Source organism: Leptosomus discolor, chromosome 19 (genome assembly GCF_034619465.1).
Source record: "Leptosomus discolor isolate bLepDis1 chromosome 19, bLepDis1.hap2, whole genome shotgun sequence".
NCBI lineage: Eukaryota > Metazoa > Chordata > Aves > Leptosomiformes > Leptosomidae > Leptosomus > Leptosomus discolor.
Genome location: NC_141409.1, coordinates 14522895 through 14550100, shown reverse-complemented (window position 1 = coordinate 14550100; position 27206 = coordinate 14522895). Strand labels below are relative to the sequence as shown.

Below are 27206 nucleotides of genomic sequence, written 5' to 3'. Positions count from 1 at the left end.
GTTGGAATGGGGTGAAGAATAACCTGATGTGTTACTTGCTTCATAATAGTAGGGCATCATGGCTTGAAGAACTGTGTATGTTTTCAGGAGGCTAGGTGAAGGACATCATAAGTGTGTGAATATGCAAATTAGGTTGTAAACTCAGGTTTGGACCCATGTAAAACATAAAGTGGGGACATTTTCTAAAATGGATTAGAAAAAAGGATGACCAAATAAAGTTTGGTAGAAGTAGCTGCAATATCTTTTGATTTTTAGAAAACTTAGAGGACATGTTCCTGCTGAGAATGTTGTCTTTCCTTGCAGATGATACAACAGGAACCTCTTCCATCTATACAGTTTTTCAAGGGCATGAAATTATGTTCCATGTTTCAACCATGCTGCCGTATTCTAGAGAGAACAAGCAGCAGGTACATCGTTCTCTCTCTTTCCCCCCCCCCCTTTTTTTTAAAAAAAAATTTATTTATTTATTAAATCACGATCTCCGAAAGTTTAAAAGAAAAGAAGGGATTTCTTGCCTGTTGATATTTTAGAAATGTAAGGCTTAAGACTTTTGCTGTATTTTCCTCAATATTGTACCTGATGCTGAAAACGTCATGATGTTTGTTAGAAGATAATGCGTCATATCTTTATTAAGGTACAAATGACACTTGGAAAGAAGGTAAAAATTGATTGCCTGAGAAGTGATGGAGTATTCCGTTATTCAGATAACTTGTAGAGCTTTACTGCTGCAATTATTACCTCAAAGAATTTAGGAAGGCTGGAAATTAGACTTGTGTGTGAATTATCAGAATACTCACATATGTAACACGCAACTCACACTCAGGTATCAATTTGTGTAGCTTGAAAGAAATTCACCTTGTGCGTGTTAACGGCAAGCCTTGTGCATTTGCTGTAAAGAACTGCTATTGCCATCTCATACATTGACTGGGTGGGTTCTTGGGTGCCTGTTCAAATGTGCTGTCATCCATTGCTTGAACCTTTCTATGTATTATATAATGAAAAAAATACTTTATAAGCACATGCGTTTACCTATATGTCACACATCCATAACGATTTTCCTAAAATTACTTGCAAATTACTTGTTTCACTATTTTCTTGTTTAAGTGATAATTCTCTATTATGTATTATTGTAATAATATATTTAGATGACGTAATTATGTTATCCTTTTTTTATTTCCATGTCAGTCTTCTTATGCTTTTGCCTTGGATTGATGACAAGATCACAGCAGAAACCAGAAGCCAATCAGGGCATTTATTGTTTTTAAAGAATAAGTCCTCATCGGAGTATTTTTCCTTTTATTTCAAGTGGTGGATTTGCTTTTTTGGAACGCTAGGTGTTCTCTGCCCAATTTGAGAATATTACTTATGGAAATTACAGAAATTGAGTGCTTTGCTAACTTGAAAATATGCAATAGCTGCTGTTCTAGCAGGTGTCTTGTGTGTGCACCATAGCGTTGCTAGGTTTACTTGCGTATAGTTAACTGATGACTTTATATTGGCTTCAACCATATTGACCATAATTTTTCTGTTTGCAGTTTAGGAATATTGTTTTACCATTCTGTCACAGAATTGTTAAGGTATTTATTTATGTCTTTTAAGTCATTGTGTCTTCCCTTCCCACCCACACTCCCCGCTCCTTTTTTTTTTTTTTTTTTTTTTCTTCTTTTTTTTCCAGGTAGAAAGGAAGCGACATATTGGAAATGACATTGTCACTATCGTATTTCAGGAAGGTGAAGAGTCTTCTCCAGCATTCAAGCCATCCATGATTCGCTCTCATTTTACACGTATCTTTTTCCTTACATTTTCTAGTGGTTTTTGTTTTGTTTTGTTTTGTTTTTTTTCGTTTGTGGGGTTTTTTATGTGTTTTTTTGTTTGCTTTTAAAAGATCAATATTACTTTCTATTCTACCCTAAGTTCTTCCTGCATGCTGTTTATGGAAGTGAAAACTATTTTAGAAAGACAGTTGCATTCTTTACCTTCAACTGCTTGACTAGAAGTCTCTAAGTCTGTCTCATAAAATAATTTTTCTGTTGAACCACTTGGAAGATAAAGTCAAAGCAAGAATGTGATTTTTTAAATTGTATTTTTATTGAAGACATTTATTTGGATCACTTCGTAAATTAAATTTCATACAGTTTCATAAAATATAAGTTCATAAAAATATTTCTGTTAGTGATGTGAATTTGGCAGTAACTACTGAATATTGCCTGTCAATGGTTAGATGCTGTTTATTTTAGGTATTTATGTATTTTAGATGAGTGTTTCTCAAATCTTTTGGACCATAAACCACATATTCTTCAGAATTTTGGCAGCCTATGTGTTTCAAACTTGTGGTTGAAAACATTGTGAAGACAATAAGATTCCAAAAACCAGCTGCCAATCGCTTAGGGTTAGGATGGGGTCACACTAGTGGTCCATAGATCTCAGTCTGGCATCTCTTAGGCTAGATGGAATGGAATGAAGAAAAATGGGTGGAAAGAAGGAAACTCTGTTTCTATCCATGCTCTGTTGCCAAGTTTTTAAAAATGATCACAGAGCTTATGACTTCTAAACCTAGTTCTCAGGCTAACTGTTGTCAGAACGTTCTTGCAAGTTTCGTCCATGGCTGGTCTTAGTTTTTAGATTTAAGCTTTTAATATTAACCTCTTTTACTCTAAATGGAAGAAGTGACTAGAACAAAAAGAATTCTGCAATTTTAAAAAAAAAATCTTTAGATGTCAGAGAAACCTAAATATTGTTAATAAGAAATGTTTACGAAGTCAGTCTACCTCTTCATCAGAGTGTGAGCATTAGTAAAAAATAAATAATTCTTACGTTATTGCTGTTAGAAGGACATGTTATGATCTAATTGGTACACCTTTCTCAGAAAATTGAGAAAAAGAGTAACATTTTGAGGTTCAACTGTCCCTGGTGTCATAATGAGTTGGAGGGGCAGATGTGCCCTAAATCCATAAGTACATGGATTCATTTAGGTCATTTTAAGTAATCCGCAGCTGGTCGATGGAGTCATATCACCTTCCTGAAGTTTTCAGTTGATAGTAGCCAGGGATAAAGGTGTCTGTCAGAAAATAGGGGGGTGACACTGGTCTGTGTCAGATGTGGTAGATCTCAAAGCTCATTCAATCTGTTCTAGTGCTTCATACTCACTTTCTTACATACTATAGCATCACTTTTTTTGTTATTTCTACAATGGGAAAATTAGCAGATGGATATCTCACTGTCCTCTCCTATACAGCAATGATAGCTACTGTAAGGGTTTGCCATATGTCATCTCTGGGGTAGGATTGAGTTACCCAAATAAAGGCATCCAGAACCAATTTAGAGGTCCCAACATATCTGAAATGTCTGTGCAGGTCTGGCAGATATGACTTAGGGTTTACAGGAGATCTGTGCCCCTTTTGGAATAGCAGCTGGAGATTAGGCAATATGCTTTCTAGCATCCTAAATAGCACTGGATGGTTACATTGAAATAATTGAATCCTATCGTAAGCCTTTTTTATTGTGCAGTCTCTGATAGTGCTGATCACAGCTATTGGCAAAGGTCTCTTCAGTCTGGAAAAATCCTGTACAGCCAATGAAGCTATTCAGACTTATGCTTTCTTTGACACTGTTTCTAGGGACTGAAAATCTAGAGGCTGTGTTAAGGTAATCTATCAAAGCAACAAGCCACTAATTGATTCAAGAAAAATATCTTGCGAGGCAACCATAAGGATTTCTCTGATTTTTTTTTTTTTTTTTTTTTTTTTACCCAGATTTTCCCAAAGTTATCAATCAAAACTGGTAATACATTTTTTTGTGTGCTTGCACTTTAAATCATGGAATCATAGAATAGTTTGGGTTGGAAGGGACCTTTAGAGATCATTTAGTCCAACCACCAAATCCTCCTCTCTATTTTCTTATAATTACGTTAGCTAAATTACTTAATTGGAATCTTTTCTTTGGTGGAAACTTTGGTATAAGCGAAGTTCAGAATCAGTACTTTTTTTATCAACTAAAAGAATTTTAATCACAAGTCTGTCAAACACACATGCAAAACAAAACTGCATAGCGCATTTTACACTTCAGATAACAGGAGGAAGTCTGTATTTGTGGCACTAGCTCAATTTTTAAAACTGTTGATCGAACAATAAAACTTTGTATGGGACCTCCTTTATAAACAGTAAAATATGTATAGTCCAGGATTGATTAATGTATTTTACCTTTATTATGTCTGTAATCTGCTGCAGGGAAAAAAAAGTATATTAAAATACATGTAAGTTTCATTAACAGTGGATTAACTTCCTTAACTGCACGGCAGATATTTTTGCCCTAGTGAGATATAATAAGCAGAATGATAGTTACAGGTAGGTGCTGATTACAACAAATAACATCACACTGAGTTTCTGATGGTTTAGAGATAATGGGAAAACATTTGTGTTGTCCACCTGTCTGCGTGCCAGGAAGCCGAATGAACTTATGAAACTGAATAGCAATATGGAGCTGGATGTAGATGGCTGTAAACTGGCTATGAATAAGTTGCACATTTCTAACCATCAGAAAAATGAAATTCTGGAGCAGTCATAAGCTAAGGGGATGAAACAAACCTACTTTTTTAGATTAAATATAACAGAATGGTGCAAGATAAGCCTTGGAATACTCTGACCTGGTGAGATCAATGACATACTGAACTACATGTATGATGAAAGTTAATTAGATATGATGATGTGATAGTCATGGACTCCTTATGGGTCTGGGTTCAGTTGTAGCTAGGCAAACCAGTTCATTTTTAGCGATCTTGTACAGTTGGACATCATGCGCTTAAAACCTAGTGGAATTTTGCTGGTAAATAATGTATTCTTCATCTGTGTTTCAGTTTGCCTTAGGACCCTTGCACTTGGAGGCATATGCTGTCCAAGTCTGAGTCTGTTTGGTCTCACCAGAATCTGAAAAGCAAGCATTTCTGCAGCCTTGTGCCTAGGCATTAATGAACAAAGTGGCTTTAAGCACATAGTTAATCCCAACTGTTGTCTTGAGATTGATGATGGGATGCCAAAGACATCTGTCAGTCTTGAAAATGCAGAGTGGCAGTGGGATGTCATTGTCCAAGCTCATGGGAGGGATTCACCTTAGGCTTTAACCAAATAAGCAGTAAAGAGAAATAAAAGAGCCAACGTTTAGCTAACAGTACGTGCTGCAGTTCTCAGTATAAGATGTAGACTTGCCACTGTTATTTCCCTTTTACAAAGTACTAGCAATGTCTGTAGTGATCCCACTTCTATTAGAAGTTTGTCAAGTCATTGACTACTTAGACTAGGCCAAAAAGAAATGGGAGAATTTCGTTCTTTTTTGGATATGTGCCTGAGGAGAGGATTGGTTAGGTTTGAAATCACTGCCAGCTCAGATGATGAAGTCTCTCATGGGTAAAAAATTTATATTGGGAAACCAAAATAGTTGGTTTATCCAGCACTAGAAAGGAAATTTCAAGGCATGAAACTAAAATTATGCCTCAAACTGGAATGCATGTGTGTAAATCGACAACACTCAAAGCTAAAAACTTTACAAGATGGAAGAGTGAAGTCAATGTGTTAGACTTTGAATGCAGATTTCTAATAGCTGTGTGAGCCTCCATGACATTAGTTATTATTTAGCAAAATTTTAAACTGTTTGCAAATCATTCTGCTTCACATTTGCAGGATGAAGCTGAAGGTTGACAGCATTGTGAAGTACTAGTTAGCTTGTAGTGGAAAGACAGAAACTGAACTTGGATAATGGCTTCCAGGAATACAGGGTCCTTAGGTAGATTAGATTTGCTTCATCCTTTCTTGACAATTCTGTAACTCTGAGGACTCAGGCGGATTGTGAAAGAGGCCAGCAATATCTCTGGAACCGATCACCTGGCACTAGTGCATTTTCTTGAACAACCCATATCACTTTGACAGCTAAGAAATATACTACACGTGTAGAAGGCATTCTTTTAGCCTCTTCCTTAGAGGTGCAATACAGACTGCTGATACCAGCCATGGTCTATGGTTTCAGAAGCTGCTGCTCAGATCCAGTCACATGGTTCCAGCCATTCCAATGTGTGTAAAATCTGCCTTGCTTTGGAAGTTTTTTTTATACTTCATAGGCTGAGCAATTTTCACTGCCGTCTAAGAATCTGTTCTTCTTGCTACAATATAGGTTACTGGAACTTTTTGTATCTCAAAGATCCAGGACTGACTAAGCCTTCTTGCCTAGCTCCAAAACTTGATTGTTAGTAGTAGAGTTTCGTGCTTTTCGTGCAACTGCAGCTCCACCTGCTCATTTATGAATGTTACTTGAAATTGTCTGCGGTGCAAATGTGGAAATGCACAAGAATGTAAAGGCGACAAGAAAATGGGTTAATATTAACTAGATTTCTTTGAGAGCTTTCTGATAAATATGTGTGCTTTCTCCTATCTTACGTTTTTTCTTCAAGTCCATTAATACTTGGGAATCTTTATTTTGGGGCATGCTGGAGAAGAAAGTTCACACCATCCTTGTTGCTCTTGACATGGAGTATGAGATGAGACAAAGCATGTAATATGCCAAATAGGTGCAGGAGTTGAAAGTCTACAAACTTGGGTATTTGAGGTGCATGTATATCCACAGAGGGTGTGTATATGTATATATAGATGGACAAGTACATCTGAAAAGAATTTTTCACTAGAAATAACTTTCTTTTTCAATATAGCTAAGAAACTTAAATCTTGATTCAATAAAATGAGTGAAATCCATATTACTATGTTTCTCTAGCATACATTAAATCTAGCTTCAGAGAAGAATCCAACTGCATGCTACTTCACTTTGCATATGTGGATTTCGCCTGTGCCTCTCCTGTTTATAGCTAAGGTTTGTTTTGGAAAATGTCTGTAGTTCAGTTAAAAGAAAGAGGAGTTTTATTTTGCTTGAAGATTTTGTGACCACCTTCTTGCATTTGTTTCTCAGTTGATTGTCCTCGTAGATTCTGCTTTTCAGCATTTCCAAGTTTGGGAGAGACACAAAACATGTTAACGATTCCAATGTGCAGTGAACACTCAGTTACTTCTTTCCTTCTTTTCTCCTTATTTTGGGACAGAAACCTGGGCATGTATCCTTCATTAGCCTTTAAGAAACGAACAGTGTCCTAATTGTAAGCTAATAGTCAGTAGATGGGCTAGCCATGGTAAATGCTTTTTACATTATGGTTTATTTGGGGGGAAAAAAATCAGTAGCAGTAAATAAATTTGTCTTTCTCACTCTGAATGACTGACTGCTTTTACTAGATCAGTCCATTTATTCCTTGGTTGCTTCATTCTGCCAGTCTTCACACATCTTCCCATGGCCCATATCGTGCAATATTTTTCCCAATATGACAGGCCTAATACATTATTGTATAGTTCAGCTTGGCTTAATTACATTTCTTTCTGTCCCTTCTTAGGCCCACGTCGGACTCTTATTCCTTCTGTTACTTTTTTTGTGAAGACAGTCTTCCAAATGGCAAAAATTTCAGTCAAAAGAAATAGGGGATACTCTAGGCTTTTGAGAATAATTTTCCTTGTTTCATATGCAGTGCCACTGTGAGGTCTGGCACTGAATTTCTGCTTACACAGAATCACAGAATGTTAGGGGTTGGAAAGGACCTGGAAAGATCATCTAGTCCAACCCCTCTGCCAGAGCAGGACCACATAGAGAAGATCACACAGGAATGCATTCAGGCGGGTTTTGAATGTCTCCAGAGAAGGAGACTCCACAACCTCTCTGGGCAGCCTGTTCCAGTGCTCTATCACCCTGTTAATGTGGAACCTCCTATGTTCCAGTTTGCACCCGTTGCAACTTTATATTTTATGTCAGTCAAGATGTCTATTGTTACGGTCAATTTTGTTGTGGTTTTCCCCATCTTAACTCATTCTGCTCTAGCCAAGGAAGATTTCACACCTTGGGTAGTGGTAATGATTATTTCTTTTACCTGGGCAGAGTAAGATAGACATAGGGCATCTCTGAATTGTGTCTCAAATCTGTGAAACGAGTATTATAATGATCAACATTCATGCAAATGTAATACTGCATTTCAGATTGTATGCGCAGTTTTTAAGCTTTCACGAAAAAAGACTGGATGAATCCATTAGAATCCATTTGACTCAATACCAGTCAATCACTGCTGGTTTTTGAGCAAGCAAATCCTTGCTGATTTGTATAACAGTAGAAATGGGTTGAGTCTAGAATTTTACTGCTTAACTTGCTGCGACCTGTATCAGCTGCACACGTGGCTTAGAAGATCTTTGTCTGACTGCTGGCTTACGGTGAAGAAAATTGTGTAGACTGTCACTTGAAATACCAAGGAATGGTTACTTACCTTAAAGAAGCTACGGCTTGCTGAGCATGTTTGCACAGTTTTAGTACTTGCCATTCGTGCTTGCTATGCCGGATTCCTTATGGATCAAAAGAACACAGCAGGCCCAGGTGTCACGGAAGTCCTTATGACTCTTTCTTCCTCAGTGAAAATTCCCAAGATACAGATTCATCTGTAGTAAGCCATTGTTACTCAGAAAGAACCAAATATTTCATGTGTGTGGTGAATGTATAGGTAAGGTGGAAATCTATAAGAAGAACATATTTTGTAGGCAAAAACCTGTTCTTTTACAGCTCCTTTGAAAAGGACTAGGTGTTGCTAGTGCCACTAAAAGCATTGGTCTATGAGTAGAACTGCAAAGTTCTATTGTAATTGTTAGTGTCCCATTGTTAGTTTGTGTAAAGGAGGCAGGATTTTGCTCTAGTGAATAATTCCAAGTGAATGTTTTTTTGTTAGACCTGTAGGACTTCTCACCTAAGACATACCCAGATAATAGTTTCCAGTTCTTTCTTCTGTTTTGAATAGTGTCTATAAAAACTGGGTTTTGAATCTGACTTTCAATATAGATAAAGATTTGTTCTTTCCGTAGGCTGAAAATATTTTCAGAAGAAAGTGTTCCTCTCTTTGGGCCTCCCCTTCCATCCCCACCTGTGTTTACAAATCACCAGGAATTCAGGGATTTTGTGTTAGTGAAATGTAAGTCAGTTTTTCTTTTGCTAGAAACACTTATTTTAAAAGTGATTTAATAAATTGAAATTAATTATGCTTAAAATTTAAACACATTTTCTTGTCTATGCTGCTGTTCTGTATAGAATATTTTTTTTTTTCAAATTTGTAGTGTAGGTGGGATGACTGTTCCAGTCACATTAACAAAAAAACTGAATTTCTAAGCAATTATGCTTCTCAGGCTACTAGATACAAACTGACTTTTACATTTGCAGAAAGTGCAGCCATATTTAGCTTTGCGTTTTCGTAAAGGACTTGGAGATCTGAAAGAATTTATAATGCTGTTTGATATTTAGTAATAGAAGATGTTAGGTTAGCAGCTCTGAAAACATGAAAATCTAAGCTTTTCTGAATGCATGCTGCATAGGTGGCTTTCAGCACCTGTAAGGACTTTTTAATTCTGTAATGATTCAGTTCCAGTTTACATTGACCCTTACTTGACCTTCTAAATTGGTGAGAAAGAAATCTTTGAGAACTGACCGTGATGATTACAATTAGATGCTTACCTGACAGAAACTTGACTAATAACTCATTTAACATGTTTAAATTGGTTTAGTATTTATACTGATTAGAGGTTTGTCTTTTTTTTTTTTTTTTTTTATTAGTTAGGAGGTTAATGGGATGACTTGTAAAGTTCTCCTATGCTAATTTTTTTTTTCTTTTAAGCTTAAGGGATCATTATTCACTAAAAACGTGCAAAAAGGAGGCAACTCTAAATTACTAAGGGGAAAACTGGTATTTTTATACAGAGGCCAAGTAGAGTCAGTGGGAGTTGTCAAAGTTCATTTAGGTAATACATCTTCTTTTCCATAATATTTTAGTAATAAATGGGGAAAAAGCCACATTGGAAACCCCAACATTTTCTCAGAAACGTCAACGCACTCTAGACATGCTGATCCGCTCTTTATACCAAGACCTAGTGCCCGATCTACACAAGGTAAATGAAAGTCAGAAGCCTGCATCCCTCACATGTGCTTTCTTGTTCTCACTGGTGGATTGAGTGTTCCGTTGCTTTAAAAGACTGTGATCCTAATGAATACTGAATTGCATACACTAGGCTAAATACCAATTGCCATATAACTTGTTTTATGGTTATATGAAAGTTGACAGACGGTCCTTTCAGTATAGGACTCTTCATGCATTTGTTTAAAACAGGTGAGAGGAGAAGCGTAACAATGTCATACTTTGTGTAAGCTTACCTGCAGCAAGGGTATAGGAAAGTTATGCTATGCAAATACAGGTATTAGTCAGTCTCATCACTGTAAAAACTGTACTTATTCATTCCATTATGTGTAAATTTGGATAATTTTTACTCTTGGATAAGAATGAGATCATGTCGTTTTAGATGATGAAGACCTATTCTTAAGGTGATTCTTAATGAGCTAAAAATAAGTTTATTTACTTCAAAAATTAGCAAGGTGCTATTTTTCCCCCCCTGTTTATTTCTCTTAGCTACATAGATATGCTTAAACTTTTTTGTCCATATATTCATGTCTGCAGTCTTTGTTAATGATTGCATAGAACATGACAATGATAAACTATGTCAAGTTGGAAAGTAAAGCACTTGAGGATAGGAAGATTAGCAATTTCTGTTCTCTGAGAAGCTATACAGCTAGATTCATCACTACAGGAAATTATCCAAGAAAAAAGATAGAGAATGTAAATGATATCACATCAAGTTAACTCAGATTAAAAGATTATGAAAACTGTTGGTTCAGTTTAAAAAAAAAATGTTTTCTGTTTTAGAACATGCTCAATAGAAGGTCATTCAGTGATGTGTTACCAGAGTCCCCAAAATCCACACGGAAAAAAGAGGAAGCTCGGCAAGCAGAGTTTGTCCGACTTGGTCAGGTAGGATCAGTTTAGGAGGTATGCATGCACCTATGTTTTTAAAGACTGTGTCACCCCTTTTGTTAGAGTTTCATTAGCTTGCAGAGCTATGTCAAGACTTAATGCAGTTCTCTGTGGTCAGAAGTAGGTTTGTAGTATTGCATTAGTTTAAGCTACATTAAGGTAAGATATGAATAGAAGTATTTATCTGTAGCACCTGAGGTACACAACACAAATACAAATATTTATAAAATACATAAGCTAAAGGAAGGTTTGAAAACTCACACCTTAGGATCAAACCTAAAAGGTCATTCCATGCTTCATGCAGCAGATTCTTTCTGCCTCCAAGCAGAAGAGTGCTCTGTCTTTTTCTGTGCTTCGGAGAAATGTAATGTTTTGTGGATTTCTTCTGTATCTTTTATTAAGATTTAATTTTTTAGAAATTATTTACCCTACTTTAGCCAGTTCGACAGTCTTTCTGCTAAATCAGAGGCTGCTGCACATCTTTTTGAACGTACCAGATGCCAACTCTGATCTTCTATGGGCTTATTGATATTTTGGTTTGGTGAGGAGTAAAACTTCCTGATGATTTAGATAGTCTGGTTTGATCTGACAGTTCATTGCAGCAGAAAAAAATAAGACAGTCTATGCTCATCAGTTCCCTTGTCCCTTCCTTCATGTTTTTTCTTGATGCTGGAATTGGTGACATCGTTCTGCTGCTTATCTTAATACCTCTTTTCTGAGCTGATTTAACTCAGCAGGAGTTAACGGAGCAGGAAACCAAAGCAGAAAAAAAAAATAAACAAACAAAAAACCTACACCACCACCAAACCCCAAACCTCTACCCTTTCCTCCCATTTTTTTATCTGAGTTAGTAAGCTAAAGAGCGGAGGAGTCTTGAGAAGTTCCAGATCTGGTTAAAGGTAGAGAACAGAGCCACGTGGTTGAGAGCTGGTGCAAAAGAATCTCAGGGCAGTTAAATCTTGCATTGGCAGGGCTGCAAAGTCTACTCTGTTCTTTGCCCGCTCTTTCCCCAACCACCTTGAAATAGCTAGTTACTCTAGGCAGGTGTATTATAAAAAAATATCTGCAATATTCAGACAGAAGTAACCAATTATTTATTCATCAAGTTTACTAATTACTTTACGGAACTTAAAGAAAAAACATGGTTACTGAATGTATAGACACCTGTAAGCTTGATCCCATTCCATGCTGGTAAGATACTCATGTAATATATACAGTTGGGACTCATTTCTTAAACAAGACTTCCATCCCTGGCATGGTCCTCATCGAAGGGAAACCTAATATGTGGGTTTGTGTTTTTCTTGAAAGTTCTTTTCACATTTAAATCCTTCTCTTCCATAAAAGACCGTGACACCTTGGCACCCCTGGCAATTTTTTTTTTTTAACTTACAGGTTTGTTACAAAGTTTTGCAGGTGAAAGGTCAGCTTGTATAATTCATAAAAGGATCCTCTATCCAGCTAGCATATAAAATTAATTGTGTAGATGACTAGCTTGTACGATTTGAGATGGAGGCTTTTCTCTTTTATTAGGTTTGCCAATTCTTTTCCGATTTTGACTTTCCATTTAAAAAAAACAGACAAACAAAAACCAACCAACCAACATATATTTTGGCTGAGAAGATATCTAGCAGCCCTCTAGTGATTCATGCAGGCTTTGTTCAGGATATCCAGAATTCCGTTTCTTTTCTAATTACTTAAAATGTGATAGGAATTCCAAACGGGAGTTACTTTGTAGTCCTAAATTGTCCTTTCTTTATAGTCTTTAGCTTAGGTATTGCTGATAAAAACTCAATTTTATTAAAACATCTGTTTGTATTAGGCATTGAAATTGAAAACCACTGTGAAAGGGGATGCCACAGCTAACTTGGCAACCACAAGCTTTTGTAAAAAGGAGGTGAGTGAACCTGTCTGAGGAGAGTTATGAAAAAAAATAAATGCTATTGAGTATGGCATTGCATATCAGTTCTGCATACTGTTTTTTTACTTTTGTAATTAGGTGCTGTAGCAGCAAAGATGAAATGTAGAGTGTCAAAGTCATTCTGCAGACAAATTAGTAAAGGATGAGTCTGGAGGCAGAAGCACTTCTCAAGTTAAAGCAAGTGTGGATATTATTGTATCTGAGAATATTTGATGGAAATGCCATTTTTCCATACACAGTCATCTTTTATTTTAACTCCTGCATCAAGTTTGAAACAAAACTTAGTTATGTTTTTATTTCCTGTAGTACCAGATTTTGTTCAAAGGCATTAGGGAGTGAAAGATGCAAATCATACTCTTCTGCATGCATCTTGTACGTAAGCTTCAGAAGCGTTTCTAGAATTTCAGGGACTTCAGCTAATATTTAAATTGTGGGAGGAGCGCAGACTCCGTGAGGTAAGTACAGAGAACATATGATGAAAAAAACAGTTTGGCAGAAAGGCAATTTTAACTGTACCATGTGCTAGTGACTAAACGTCACAAACTGAGCCATAAAATTTAAGCAAATTGCACGTGCATGGTGGTACATGCATTTTAAATCTATAGGTTTTTCCAAGGTTGCACTGAGTATCAGCTGCATGTGTTTTAGTTCTGGTGTCTTAGGAATGTCTCTTACATTTACTAGTCTCCAAACCCAGTTAATACGGAGAGTATCTCCTCTGCAAGAAAATTAACTGAATTTTGATATTTCAAATTAAAAAAATGTACTGTTTGGAAATGTATCCTGCCATTACATATTACTTGCCATTGTCCATCACATCCTGTGTCTGTATGATCTGTATTTCTTAGCGTACTTAATGTGTATCCCTTATGTTACTTCATAGCCTTGGGAATCTCAGTCTTTCTGCAGTAATTTTCCTCATGAGGTTGTCTGTGCAGATTCTTGGGGCCAGTCCTTGCTGGTTTCTACAGATGCTGGCATCTTGTTAATAGATGGTTAGTAAATGATCCAGTGTTTTTCTGTCAATTTTTATGTATCTGACCATTTTCTTGGAAATGTATGTTCATAAGCGCTGTACGGGTGTTGGTAGGTTTCACCTAGAGGGATAGTTACCAGTCCCACTGAATTTATTACGTTATGCAACCTAGTTGCAAAAATTCTCTCTGCACCAGAATCAAGCCATATTGGGGATCTGATGTTAATGCAGATTTCTGAATCTTTTGTTATTTTCTTGACAGTCTGAAAAGACTTAAGAAGTCACATCTAAGCTCAAAGAATGTTTAAATGGCTTGTCTGGATTTCTTAGCCATTGATAGTGAGCAGGAAGCCAAAGGCTTATGAGACAATGAAAGCCTGCTTCTTCCATAGCAGTGATATTGCTAGTTTGACCGCTTATGACAGAGAACGTGTGCCCTATAAGGCCAGCAGGGCTGAGGCAATGAAGTTAGTTCTCTGTGATGATTCTCTAATCTTGCCAAAGGAAGGTCCCTTTCAGGCTTCAGTTGTGTAATCTGACCCATGGCAGTGATAAAATTCTCCTGTGAGGAAGTATTGGCTATGATGCTGTGGTATATGTAGGAGCTTTGTACAGGTTTTTTTCATTTTCATAAGAAAATAAGGAGGCTTTTATTACAAGAAAGAACTAGATCGAAATCATTGACCAGCAAATTTTAGCATGTTTTGAATAAATATGTGTGTTTCTTTTTTAGATGGTCAACCATCAGTGCAAGTATTTGATAAAACTCTCCAAATAAAACAGATGCATGTGTTGGAAGCTCTGGATCTCTTCATTGCCCGAACAGACAAAGGTAGGAGAGGTCGCTGTTCTTTGATTCTCATATCAAAGAGTGGCTGGTGCTGCGTATTATGCGTTATGAGGCAATAGTGTCTACTCCGCTGCGGGAGGCGGAACCCCTAAATGCTCATTCATGCTTCCTTCAAGGCAAGACTGAAACTGGTCATATGGTCTTTCTTCAGCCACTGCTGGAACTCGACACTGTTTGGAAATCTCCTTGACTGAATTATATGTTTATTTGGTTGCACAAAAATTTGGGAGAAATTACTTATGCTGTCACTGTTTAACCAGGTGTGTTTTATTGGTATTTATTCTGTTTACTGTCACCACATCATAGTGCTATAGAATGTATCTTCTTGGATATAAAATATTCTGCTATAAAAGAACTTAAATGTTGTTTAGACTGACCATGTTTCCTTTTTAGCCTCTTTTGGAAGCATTAAATATGCATTAAATGTGCACTCTTTCAATTAGGTATTTTTACCAAATAGTCTGTGATTGAATTTCACAAAGTGAACATGCACAAAGAAAGAACAGGATCTTTATGTGTAACACAGATGAAAGAATTATAAATATGATTGGTTTATTGGTTTTTACCACATTATGTCTGTTTGCTTAGTATTGGCTGAAGTTACATTTATCCAAACGAAGGGTAAAACATCGTTCCTTTTGTATCATTGGGAGTTGCCCAATTTGGCTGCACCTGATGAAATTTACTATGGGACCTTACAGAACAGGCTCAAACTACCCGAGAGCCATTTGCAGTTCTCTCTGAAGACACTTGGAGGGTGGGCGACGTTTCTGAAGATCTGAAAAGGGTAGTTGTACCTGAAGCTTAGTTTATGACGCTTCTAGAAAGGATTATCACAGTTGATTGTCAAAACATTGTAATGTTTGGTTAAACCTGAAGAGAGGGATGTAAGCAGACATTTTGAGGTAACAGAACAAGATATGACTGGCATCAGTTCATGACACTTCAAACATAGTCTGATAAAGTCTTAATCCTGAAAAAAATTGCAGAGATCTTTAACTGTTGATATGGATGCTTTCTGAAGTATTTACGAGAAGGTTCTTTCATACTTGCTAGAATTCTGGCCTCCTATTTTGTATTTGCATACCATATTGAAATTAAGATATGGGATGGAAGAAAAATCATACTTGCCTTTCATTTTCAGACTCTACCTGAGCAGCAAAAATAAGAAAAATTAGTTAGATGAGCAAAAGCATGCTCATACTGGGCTCATAAACTGGGTTCAAAGACTTTTTAAACTTAACTATCAGCAAGAGCTTGGTCAGGTCAACATTCCAAGAGAAGGCGTTGAAGAAGTGACCAATACAGCAGGTGTCAATGACAGCAGAACAAATTGCTTTGGTAGCAGTGGCCTCTGTTCTAATGCAGATGCAGTTAAAGCTAACAGTATGGTGGATCTGTTTGGGACATCTGCTGGTTAAATTTGTCTTAGTAATGAGAGGCCAGGCACAGAAATGGATCTGTTTTGTCCTCTAAACACGTATTTTCTTGTTCCACCTTCATTTTGTGAAATGCCTAGACACGAGGGTGAGGGGGGATGAGGAAGAGCTGTTTTGCTTGGAAGAATCAAGTCTGTAGGAAGTTAAGAAAAACTAAAAATGCTCAGATGATAGTCACTTTTACAGGCAGCCACTGATAAATCTACCACTACAGCGGGGTTGTTTGGAACATCGACGAAAGAACTAGTGTTGTGAAGGAGGAGTGATGCATCCTAGAGGACACACCAGTCAAAGAGCCGGAGCTATTTTAAATAACAGTGAAAGGTGGAGATTTATGTCTGCTGAAAGGCAGCCTTACTGTCAACCTGTGGGGTGCAGATCTCATGGCTTATGGGGATTTAAACCCCAATTCCTTTTTAAAAGCATATCAGAGCAGGCAGTGCTCATTGTTCTGCCATCATAGTGAAATGGCTGTCTGGGAAAGAAGTTACCATATGTGTTGTTCTTTGCTGCACACACATAGCATCTTCACAGAGGTACATATGGCATGTTTGATGGAAGCATAAAAGGTCTTCTAAAGTTTGCTGTAACCTGCAAAAATAAAAGCACTTAATTTACATGATGATAACTTGCTTACCCCCTATGTCTGCCTGTTTACAACCATTTCTTGATTTGAAGAAGGCAGACATTCAGATTGGCCAGAAAAAGTTCTTGAGTTTTGCTATGGGTACACAATTGTAGCATTTCAGAATTGTCTGTATCGCCAAGAATGTTTGTAAAATATCTAGCTGAAATAGTAGCTCAGGTACAAAGACTGAACACTGGAGGAGCAACTACTTAATCAGAGGCAGAATCTAGGAAAAAATGGTAACAAATTTAGAATAAACTTTTTTCAGACTTGAATGGCTGCACTAAAAACCATCCCTGATATCAGTGCAAGTGATGGTAGTCATAAGAGTTACAGCCGATTCTAGATCAGGAAGGATGGCCATCCTTCAGGTTGTGTCAATAGCTGCTTTAGCTTAAAATCAAAGTTGGTAGAAATGGAAGAGCGTTTTAAGGTGATTGGTCACGTGTAGGCTTTTATGTATGTGATGGTGTTTGAAAACAACTCGCGTGTAAAACAGTGGGCGAACGTGCAAGTCCTTGATTACATTTCTCATTTTACAGTGTTAAAATGTTCCATGAATTTGAGAGCCACTCTTGATTCCTTTCCAAAATAAAGATGCCACAAACTTGTTAAGGACTTCAGATTGACAAAAATCATCTATTAGTTGCTGCTAGGCAGCAACCACCACCATCTGGTTTTGGGCGCAATATTGTCATTTGCACTTTCCAAGAGCTGGCGACAGATGTGAGGCTTTGAGCAGATGTTGCATAATCATAAGCACTTATTGCAAAGGTCGATGAAAGGGCTAGTACTCAGTTAACAGAAAACTCTCTTGTGATACAATGCTCACCAGGTATCCTATTTTTAATACTGGCTGTGCCTTATGCCTTTTCTGAAGGGAAATCAGAGGTTCGTCTATATCTTTTTCTGTTGATTTCCCTAGTCCTGTGGGTAGCTATCAAAAGTCACTTTTGGTTTATTGAGAAAATTTTGGATTACAGATTGTTACAGAGGTTCATTCAGTTGCTCTGCAGCTACCTAGCTCAGATTTTGCCATGTCACTTTCAGATGATCATCACTAGCCAGGCCCAAAATTATTGCATCTAGCATGGAAGATGTTACTAGTCAAGTGCCATGGGCAAGGATGGTTTCAGATAATACATATTATTATTATTATATATTATAATATATTTTATGTATTTTATTATATACTATAATATATACAACTATATAGTAGTATATATTCACTATCTGGCAAAATTTTGTATATTTGCAAAATAGCATACATTTCACTGGTTTGAAGCTCTTATATCATTCTTTGCTGCAGCACCACCTGATGGGAAACTTGGCTACTGAACTGAAGGGGTTGGTTACTAGAATTGTAAAGCCTAGAGAGTTCATAAGCAGTTTTGTGTGATGTTGCGGCTCATCCCCAGAGAAGCAGTATGCTTGTTTATCTTTTGCTCTGTTTGTTAGGTACTGCTTCTCTTTAGAAATACTAATTTCAAACTACCACCCTCTTTTTTTGACTTGTTTAACTGGCTCCCTTCATCCCATAGGGAAAGATTCTCGTCTTCTTGTCTTCAGACTCAGTGCTGTCCAAAAAGATATAGAAACAAAACAAATTATAAGAAGCAAATACGACTGCAGAGAAAATAAACTGGAGAGAACAAAAGGTGATTTTATTATAATGTATTCAAAACATCCACTGTGGTATGATGGCAGTAGTTGCCAGGGGCTTATTGGCTCCCTTGAGGCAGTTGTAGGTGTTCACTGTTAATTCTTCCTCTGGACAGTCAATTTAAACTTTGTTAAGCTTACATGTGAAATTAAGTCTGGTGTAGTCCAGCATGACGTTTTAGAACTTTGTGAAAAAAACATGTTACTTGGCAATCACTGCTGATGAAAAGCTCTAGAGGAAAAATAGATATGTTACTTTTAGGATTGAGGGGTATGAGAATTATTATGCAGGGATGTGAGGCTGAGGTAAGGGGCATTCCAAGGTGGAGGAACACTGGCAAATCTCCATTAAATAGTAGTGCTTAGATTAGTTTGGGTGTTGCTGAGTAGTTGAGTAGACATAAACCTTTTCTGGTCTTCAGAAGCAAGCTGCTTTGGAAAGCTGAAACCTGCAGAATAGTGAAAATCTGTGTATTTAGTCTTTACTTGCAAGAGGAGTAAGGGGAAGAGTAGATTTCAAGAGTCATAGCTTTTTGTCTTTTTCTAGAAGTTAGTGTTATCCTTTTGGGAGATTTGTAATTCTGTGTTGCTAAGTCACCAGAGCCCTGTTGTACTAATCATCATACAAATATAGAACAAAAAAAGCAGACCCTACCCCAAGCACTTATAATCTAGAGCGTTATTTCCTCAGGCTGCCATTTGTATGCCATTAATACTCACCATGGCAGTGAACTGAGGATTGTTGTGGCTATTCGGAACAAACTACTTCTCGTCACAAAGAAATATAATCCACACAACAGTTTAACCAGCAGCGCTCTGCTGTTGTCATCTGAATCTCCAGTAGAGGAGTTCCAGTACATCCGGGTATGTATAGTCTAATCGCTAATTACCTTAACAGACTGGGTAGCTACTGGTGGGTAGTGGGAAGACAAAGAGTATGCATTTTTACTTTCCTGAAACTCCAGACGAATCAAAGTGAGAAGCCATACGATGAAGTTCCAGCATATATATGCCAAAGAAATATTTCAGATTTTTTTAATTAAGTTTCTGCTTGTTCTTTATCATGTTTTTGTGCTTAGAGCGCATCCCTTTAAATTCATGAAGTACCTGCAGCACCCACAGTAGGAGCTTGAAAAAGAGAATAATTCTGTTACTTATGTTATAGGAAATATGTCTTTCTGACCCTCCGGTGATTATGACACTGGTGGATGGACCTACTGGAGACAGTGACAATATGATCTGTGTAGCGTATCGGCATCAGTTTGATTTAGTTAATGAGAGTACTGGGGAGTCCTATAGATTGCATCATATTGAAACAAACAAGGTAAGTTTTCATCATTGAAACTATTTTCTTGCAGAACCACACTGAACATAATTTCCTGCAGACTCAGTGCATACTGTGCTGACCTCCTGGGAGTGTAATTTATGGAGATCCTCATGTCTCTTACTTTTCACTTCCATAACCTTTACTTTAGGGCACTCTGAGATATTTGTTCCTTTTGGGGTATGTGGTAATAATCACTCCGAAGAGAGGTAGTTATAAGGTATGATACTTAGGAAAGAGCCTATGTTTCAGGCTCTGGAATATTGCTGTCAGCATAAATTCATTTTTCTCCTTTGTTAGTCAGTAGTTTGCTTTTTGCTTTTTCTTTGTGGTCTCAGTGTTTTATTGTTTAAGGAATTGCAGCAAAATAACTTCAGTTGTTGGCCATCAGTATCTTGTTCAGATTTGCCTATTTGCATGTACTAAGGCTAAAATATTTACACGTAGCTTTTCGTTCTATTTAAGAAACTGCTGCCCAGTCAACTGGTAAATTAACTGAATCTTTCTAACTAGAACATAGGGTTGGGATTTAAGCAAATGTCCTGATTTTCAGAAGAGAGCTCCAGTATTTCCTGCTGCTGGGAAGATAATGATCCTCAACATCTCTGAAAATCTGATAATTTTAATTGTTTCTAGATATGGATGTGGATGTATAGCTTTAGACAAAAAAAAAGGAAGATTTTGCAGTTAGTCTTTTTTGTTGTTTTTTTAACAGATGCTCTTCCTCATAATGAGATAAGGGACTACTCATTTGGTGGGTCTTGTTGATAGTTATTTGCTTTTTAAATCATCGTGTTTTTATTCAGATCCGATGATGAAGAGGTTTCATTATCCTAGCATGGGTGATACAGTGTAAGCTTCTCCACAGTACTGGAAATCTGTCTTAAGCTAGATGAAGAGGGAACTACAAATAAAGAATAGGGGTGGAGAAGTACACCACACCACCCCCTGCCCCCATTCCTCTTCTCCCCATGAATCTTTATTTCCTTTGAGAATACAAAACAGATGGTTAATATGAGCTGTCCCAGTGAGTGTTGTGGTCTGTGAAACATTTGTCTAATGTAATCTTACATATTTCACTAATAAAGTCTCATTTCTTGAACAGATACCCTACTTTTTATGGCTGTTCTGGGTTTTTTAATCTAACTGTAAAAGGCAAATACAGAATTGAAATACGAGAATTTGTAGCCTATGCTATGTAAAAAATACCATGGTTTATCCAGCATTGGTTCTCAGTTTCTAAATTCAGCCTATTCGATAATGCTTAAGTATGTCCCCGTCGACCTCTGTAACTGATAGTGGTTTTAAACCAGTAATTGGTGCATCTGATCTTTCTGCTAGTCATGATGTGCAATAGAGATTTTGGGATTTCACTTTTTGAAGAGAAGTGTTATTTTTGGCATATCATGTTGATTCACAACTGTCCTGAACTCACCCCATTTCCCAAAATTCATACTGCCAAGTAAGTTAATGTAAGGGGTTTTTTATTGCTTTTTACTGTGGGTGTGGTATTGAATATTCAATACTGTACAGAACTTGAATACAAAAAACCCTGATTTCCATCCTGAAAGCATCATGAAAATTAATTACAAAAGAAGCGGCATTTGAAAAATTACTTTTTTTTTTTTTCTTTTCTTTTTATCTGTAGTTGTACACTCTCCCAAAGAATTGTATTGCTTGTTAGTCAAAACCTGGTTGTAATAACCTCAGTATCCTCTGCCTGTTCATTACCCTTTCCCATTATCATTTCAGGTTAATTTTGTTGCAGCTATTGATGTGTATGAAGATGGTGAAGCTGGTCTACTGTTGTGTTATAACTGTAAGTATGTAGGGAAGACTGAAAATGATAATACCTCAATCTGTATATGTAATTCTTTTTTCACTGGAGTCTAGATGTGTATTTTAAAATAAACTTCAGTGTTTCATGGAAAGTTTTTCAATATGCATTCTTTTGAGTTTAAATGCGTATTAGCGAGACTAGAAATTGAAGTAGTATTTTATTGCAGGTTATGTTGAATTTAGACATACTAGCTGTTAGGTTTTAGTTTCAGGTATATAGATGTCAATCTCTATATCTGCAGATGTTACCACCTTACAAAAGCCATGTTTCTTCAGATCTAGCTCATTCTTTAGCTCAGTTTGCTGATATGACTTCTCAATCCTGAACTTTAATAGATGTTTCGTCAGCACTAGTGCATGTGTTTAAAGAAAAATCTTTTGGTAATGGAAGGTTAAGTTCCCCGCTATCTAGATCTGTCCAATTAAAAATTCAGAATTACATTGCCAATAAGAAGCTGTATAAACCAGCATTCATGTCTGACTCATAGAAAGACTGTTAATTTCAGAATCAGTAGACTTACAGCAGCTAAGTAGTAGATTCACAAGTTACATGATTAATGAAATCTTGGTGTCTGTAATAGCCCCTGTGTATAACAGTCTTCAAAGAACAAACTGTGCTAGTGTATGGCTGCTTGAGGGCAGAGAGGTACAGTTCCAGTGACAGTGCTTTCTGAGTTTTTCTTGCCTATTCCTCTATGCATAATCAAGGTAAGGAACTGATAACTGTTGAAGCAGAGTAATATTTACTTTGTGAAGTATGACAACTTACTAAAATGTAGGTCTTTTATTTTGATCTTTCAAATGCTGTGCTCACAGAGGAAGCACATTTCCCGTATCTGTTTCTAGAGGGACTTCTAAATAAATGCTTGATTATGTATATAAGGCCCACACTTCTGCAAAATCTGCCTGTAAAGTTGGTGTTTGTCACTTGCAGCATAAGCTGATGGATGCTTCTTTTTTCTTTTTTGTTACAGATGTTTGCCAATACAGAAAGGTATATCCTTTCAATGGAGGTTCTCCATTGATCCAGCCATCAGCTTATGACTTCCACTTTAGCTGGAATCAAGTTCCTTATGCTGTTGGTAAGGAAATATCTCTTTTTACTAGATGGCTGGCTTTTTCATTACCATTTAGGCTTGCACTTGACTGTTAGTGGAATTACAGTATGTGTGCTAGGACTAAGCATATTACATTTGTGATGTCACTTTAGCTAAGTTTCTGCATATGATAATTTTAAAAAGCAGAGCCTTGGTGCCAGGTTCTTTCTTTGCTGAACTTTTTTCCTTTCTCTTTTTTCTGCTTTGCATTTTCCATTCAGTCTATGTTCTGCCAGGCATGGAGAGTGAAGTTTTCTTCAGGCTTGATGTAGCTCAATGTCCATCAGTATGTTGGACAACCCTTTTCATAGGAAAGGGAGATACCAGAAGAGATCAGATAATCAAGAACAGTTTTTGTGGAGCATCCAAGAAACATTTACATTAACCATTTTTCCTTGCCAAATAATTTTTGTTTCATTGCAGTCTGTGCTTTCCCTTATATCCTTGCCTTCACTACTGATTCCATTGAGATCCGATTAGTGGTGAATGGGAACTTAGTCCACACAGCAGTTGTGCCTGAGCTTCAACTTGTAGCATCAAGGGTAAGACACAGCAAAATCATGTTTGACTATTTCTGTGATATATTTCTGTGATAAAATGTTGCTGCAGCCAAAACCCAAACAAACCAAGTGAAACACGTGCTGCTTGATCTGTGGTAACTGTTCACCTGTGTGCTCTTAGTTGATATCAAGTACAAAGAGAATCAGAATTGATCTCACTGTCCTTTATTGCTTACAGTAATGCAGATTTGAGATATTTGACTGTTTATGGGGCAAGTACTACCCTCAACGTCACAGATGTTCCCTCCTCTTCCATGACCAACCCTAGTTGACTTGACTGCAGCAGTACAGCAATAGTGGCAATAGAACATAGTGGACAAATATTTGAGCTCTTACTTGGAAGATGGTTAAGAAAGTATTCCTGTACTAATGATGAGTTATTTGTCATTTCAGTCAGATATTTATTTTAAAGCTACTGCTGCAATAAGTGGATCATCTGGTAGCAGCTCTAAGGAAATGAGTTCAAGGAGTTCTCCTCAAACACCAACAGCTTATGAAATGCCAGAATGTCCTCTCTCTTCTCTAGAAGGTAACGTGGTTTCCAGGCAGCTTGAATAACGATCTCTGATCATTCCAACAGCTAATGCATCTTAGTGCAGCTGATCTTTTTAGTAAGATGAAATTGATCAGGTAAAAGATTTTGAGTACCTAGCTGAGGGTCTGTAAGAGAGAGATTTTCTGTTTATCCACAGATATGAAGCACCTGGATGCATGGTAGCACTGCTTTGAAGGAATCTGTTCTGTAGGAGGGGAGGAATTAAGCCTTAGTAGCTTGATGAAACTCTGCCAATATGGCCAAGACTAGTAATGCAAAAAGAGGTATAAAATTGTGGGAAAACTTGAGATTTCATGTACACCATTCCTTTCCTTTTTAAGACAAGCTAAAATACCACTGGATGGTTAAAGCTGTTTTGTGACACAAAAGTACAAGAAGTTCTAGCCTCGAAAGAGTTTGCACAGTCAATTTAGTGTAACATGATCTGTGAACAGTCTGTAGGAGAACCGTAATGGAGAAACAAGGGAACATCAACTAGATAATGCAAGATATACATACATCTTCCTCACTTAAATCTGCTGCTGCAGTGTTGCCAGAAGGGGAAAGGAGAAAGGAATCACAATTTCAGTTTTTAAAAGGCAGTGCTATTTGATGGTAAGTTGTTGGGTTTTTCCTAGGAATTAGGAAAACACTTGGTATTTTATGACACCCAAGACGAGGAGCTATAATTTAAACCACTTGGGATCCAGGCTCCAATATACTTGCAACATATTAAAATACATGGGGAATATTGCACAGAATGCAGAGTCATGGTGTAATAGTCAGAATACCAGCCTCAGGACATGTAGATTTACTTCTGGTTCCGCTGCTGATTTATCACATTGCCAAGAGTCAGTCTTCTTTTTGTCTCTTAAGTCAAGTTGCAAGTCTGCACAATGTGGTTGTATTTCTTCCTCCTCCTAGCCTATTCATATTGAAAGATCTGTGAGGCAAGAAAGGTCTTTGTTATTTGGGTTAAAAAGCACCCAGTACAATGAGTATAACTTTTCTGTATAACTCTTCATTTGGAAGTATTAAGAATGATTCTATTGTGAAAGTGTAACATTCTTTTTTCCTTCTGTGTTTCAGGTGACGTTCCATGCAAAAACCTCTATAAAATTCCTCTCAGTAATCTGGTTGGGCGAAGCATTGAACGACCTCTGAAGTCACCTTTGGCTCCCAAGGTCATCACATCTACAAGCATCACCTCTCTTCCAGTTACTCACTCACTATCCTTATCTCGTATGGAGATTAAAGAAATTGCAAGCAGAACACGTAAAGAATTGCTGGGTAAACTCTCCGCATTCTTTAGTGTACATATCAATTGCCAAGTATATAATTTCTAATCTTTTACCATCATAGTCAGATTTGTAACATACAACCAGTATTCATAAATAAGTAGTATAAACAAACAAGTGAAACTGGGAGAACGTTATTTGCAAATAGTCAAGCCAGTGTCTGATCATATGCAAGGTTACTGTATTCTAAGCCAGGTAGAAACTATTTAGTTAATAATGGATACCTTAATGTTTTCATGAATGCATTATTTTCTGTTGAGAGTATTCAGTCTTTCATTCCTTTATTGAGGCCTCTTGGAACAGCCTATACCCAAGCCAGAAAGTGCACAGAAGCTAAAAAAGGTTCCTCGAAGACAGTCGGACCCCAAGCAGGGAGCAGTAAGATCAACTAGTAGTGACAGGTAAATATACTGGCTTTAGAGAAGAACCGATGTTAGACTGTAAATGTTTTCAGAGTTGATTGTTCATGCTTGTCTCAGTTGGCACAGGGCTGACCGAGACTTTTGTTACACCAATGTGAATTTCATGCTAATGTTTGTTAGAGTATCTGAACACTGGAAGTGCTGAAAGGATTATACTTGTTGCTAAAGACATGTTAATGAGCAAAGCAAGACTAAATGGAATTTTGTGGGGACCTGCTGCAGATGAGCCTGTCATTAGGATTTGGACTACTAGATCTGCACTGTGCAGGCTCACTTGCTGTTTTCTTCGTATGCTCTTGTGTTGCTATTTCTAGAATTAATTTTGCGAAGAAACACAATAGCATTTGTCTGTTTGGCTGTGCTTACCTGACCCTACTGCCATTCTTTTGTTTTCACTATTTTATAACCTGTGTTTCTGTAAAATAGTGACAGAATTCAGCCAAGATACAGTAGACCGAGATTAACAAAACAAACAAAAAATCTGCTGCAATGTAAAACCATATGATTTTTTTCACTATTTGGAAATTATTTGGGCAGAGGGCTTCATTAACATTGCCTTTTGATGGTTTCAGTAGAGTAAAATGGAGAGCAACTTAGTTTTAATGGTCCGTCTCTGTCTTTAGGATAACTTGATTGAATCTAGAAATAGCCATTGATCCTACCTGACCAGATCTGTTTATTTTTTTAGTAACTTTTGTCTTCCTCTTTGCAGGATAATCTCAAGCTCTTTTGAAAGCTATTCTGAAGGACGTCATCTTTCCACTAGTTCAGATCCCGATACTTTAGCAAACAGGGAGGAGAACTCACCATCTAGCTATCCGTTTCAGCTGATTTCTTTATATGATGAAGACATCATTGACTTGAAGTGAAGACAGTCTTAAAACCGTTCTTCCTTACTTCACATTTTCTTACAACTCTGTGAGCTCTATGGGAGTGTCACGAACACTGCTTCTAGTGGTAAACTGTGGCTGGAAGTATTGGTGATTAATCTTTATAGAACCCATGTTGTTCTGTCTAGCTCAGCCTGATTTGGTGATGCTTGTATCTTTGACACAGGTATGATTTCTTTTCAGTTAACAAACCATTATTTCTTATGGCATTCTAACAGTAAGTAATCAATGAGAGATTTAGGCTGAAACTGAAGTAAATAAAAAGTATTACTTGTTCTGAGCTTCTTATAATTCAAAGTACACCTGAATGACATTTGGCTAAGTTAATCACTGTTATTGTTATCATGAGTTGTTTTACAACAGTGTATGTCATGTGGGAAGAGGGATTTTACATAAATTTGGTTTTTCAGTCTTAAGAAAAAAAAACCAAACAAAACAACAAGAAGAAAAGGCTTGCAAGCAAGGTCTTTCCAAACAGTGCAGTCTGTCCTTGAAATGATGCAGCTGTGGTATGTTCATTGAAGAATCAAGGATGTTCGATAAAGATCAGGTGAGATGTGAAGATGCTGCTTTCTTTGCTCTGGCCTCTCCCTGCACATTTTTCAGTGAAACTTGAAAACTGTTTTGGCCTTAGGAATTCCTGAGCAGAGAGACTTTTTATAGAAAATACAAACTTTCAAAATATTCCTTAAGAATTGGAAGTAAAAAAAAAAAACAAACAACAAACTGTATTTCCTCATCTACTGGAAAACTGTTACTGTAGTGTACCTACAGATTTTTCCCATTACAGGCATAAGAGCCAACCCCTGATTTTCTTCCTGACTGCACAGAGATTCCTGTGCGGGCATCAGCATTAGCT

General features: G+C 37.1%; 1 protein-coding gene across 2 annotated transcripts in view; it reads left to right on the top strand.

Moving 5' to 3' along the window:
• GARNL3 (GTPase activating Rap/RanGAP domain like 3) overlaps positions 1-26729 on the top strand; it is a 50515-nt gene extending 23786 nt beyond the window's left edge. The window contains exons 11-29 of one of the 2 annotated variants that reach the window (XM_086475513.1): positions 304-407; positions 1676-1784; positions 4298-4343; positions 8919-9025; positions 9877-9998; positions 10802-10906; positions 12729-12803; positions 13711-13822; positions 14537-14635; positions 18262-18378; positions 19074-19246; positions 19548-19706; positions 21459-21525; positions 22520-22627; positions 23066-23184; positions 23596-23731; positions 24827-25027; positions 25325-25436; positions 26170-26729. In XM_086475513.1, coding sequence (XP_086331639.1) covers positions 304-407; positions 1676-1784; positions 4298-4343; positions 8919-9025; positions 9877-9998; positions 10802-10906; positions 12729-12803; positions 13711-13822; positions 14537-14635; positions 18262-18378; positions 19074-19246; positions 19548-19706; positions 21459-21525; positions 22520-22627; positions 23066-23184; positions 23596-23731; positions 24827-25027; positions 25325-25436; positions 26170-26326 — 2228 coding nt within the window. In that variant the 3' untranslated portion in view covers positions 26327-26729. The remainder of the gene's footprint in view (positions 1-303; positions 408-1675; positions 1785-4297; positions 4344-8918; positions 9026-9876; positions 9999-10801; positions 10907-12728; positions 12804-13710; positions 13823-14536; positions 14636-18261; positions 18379-19073; positions 19247-19547; positions 19707-21458; positions 21526-22519; positions 22628-23065; positions 23185-23595; positions 23732-24826; positions 25028-25324; positions 25437-26169) is intronic. The other variant, XM_086475514.1, reaches the window with a different exon arrangement.
• The last annotated feature ends 477 nt before the right edge of the window (positions 26730-27206 follow it).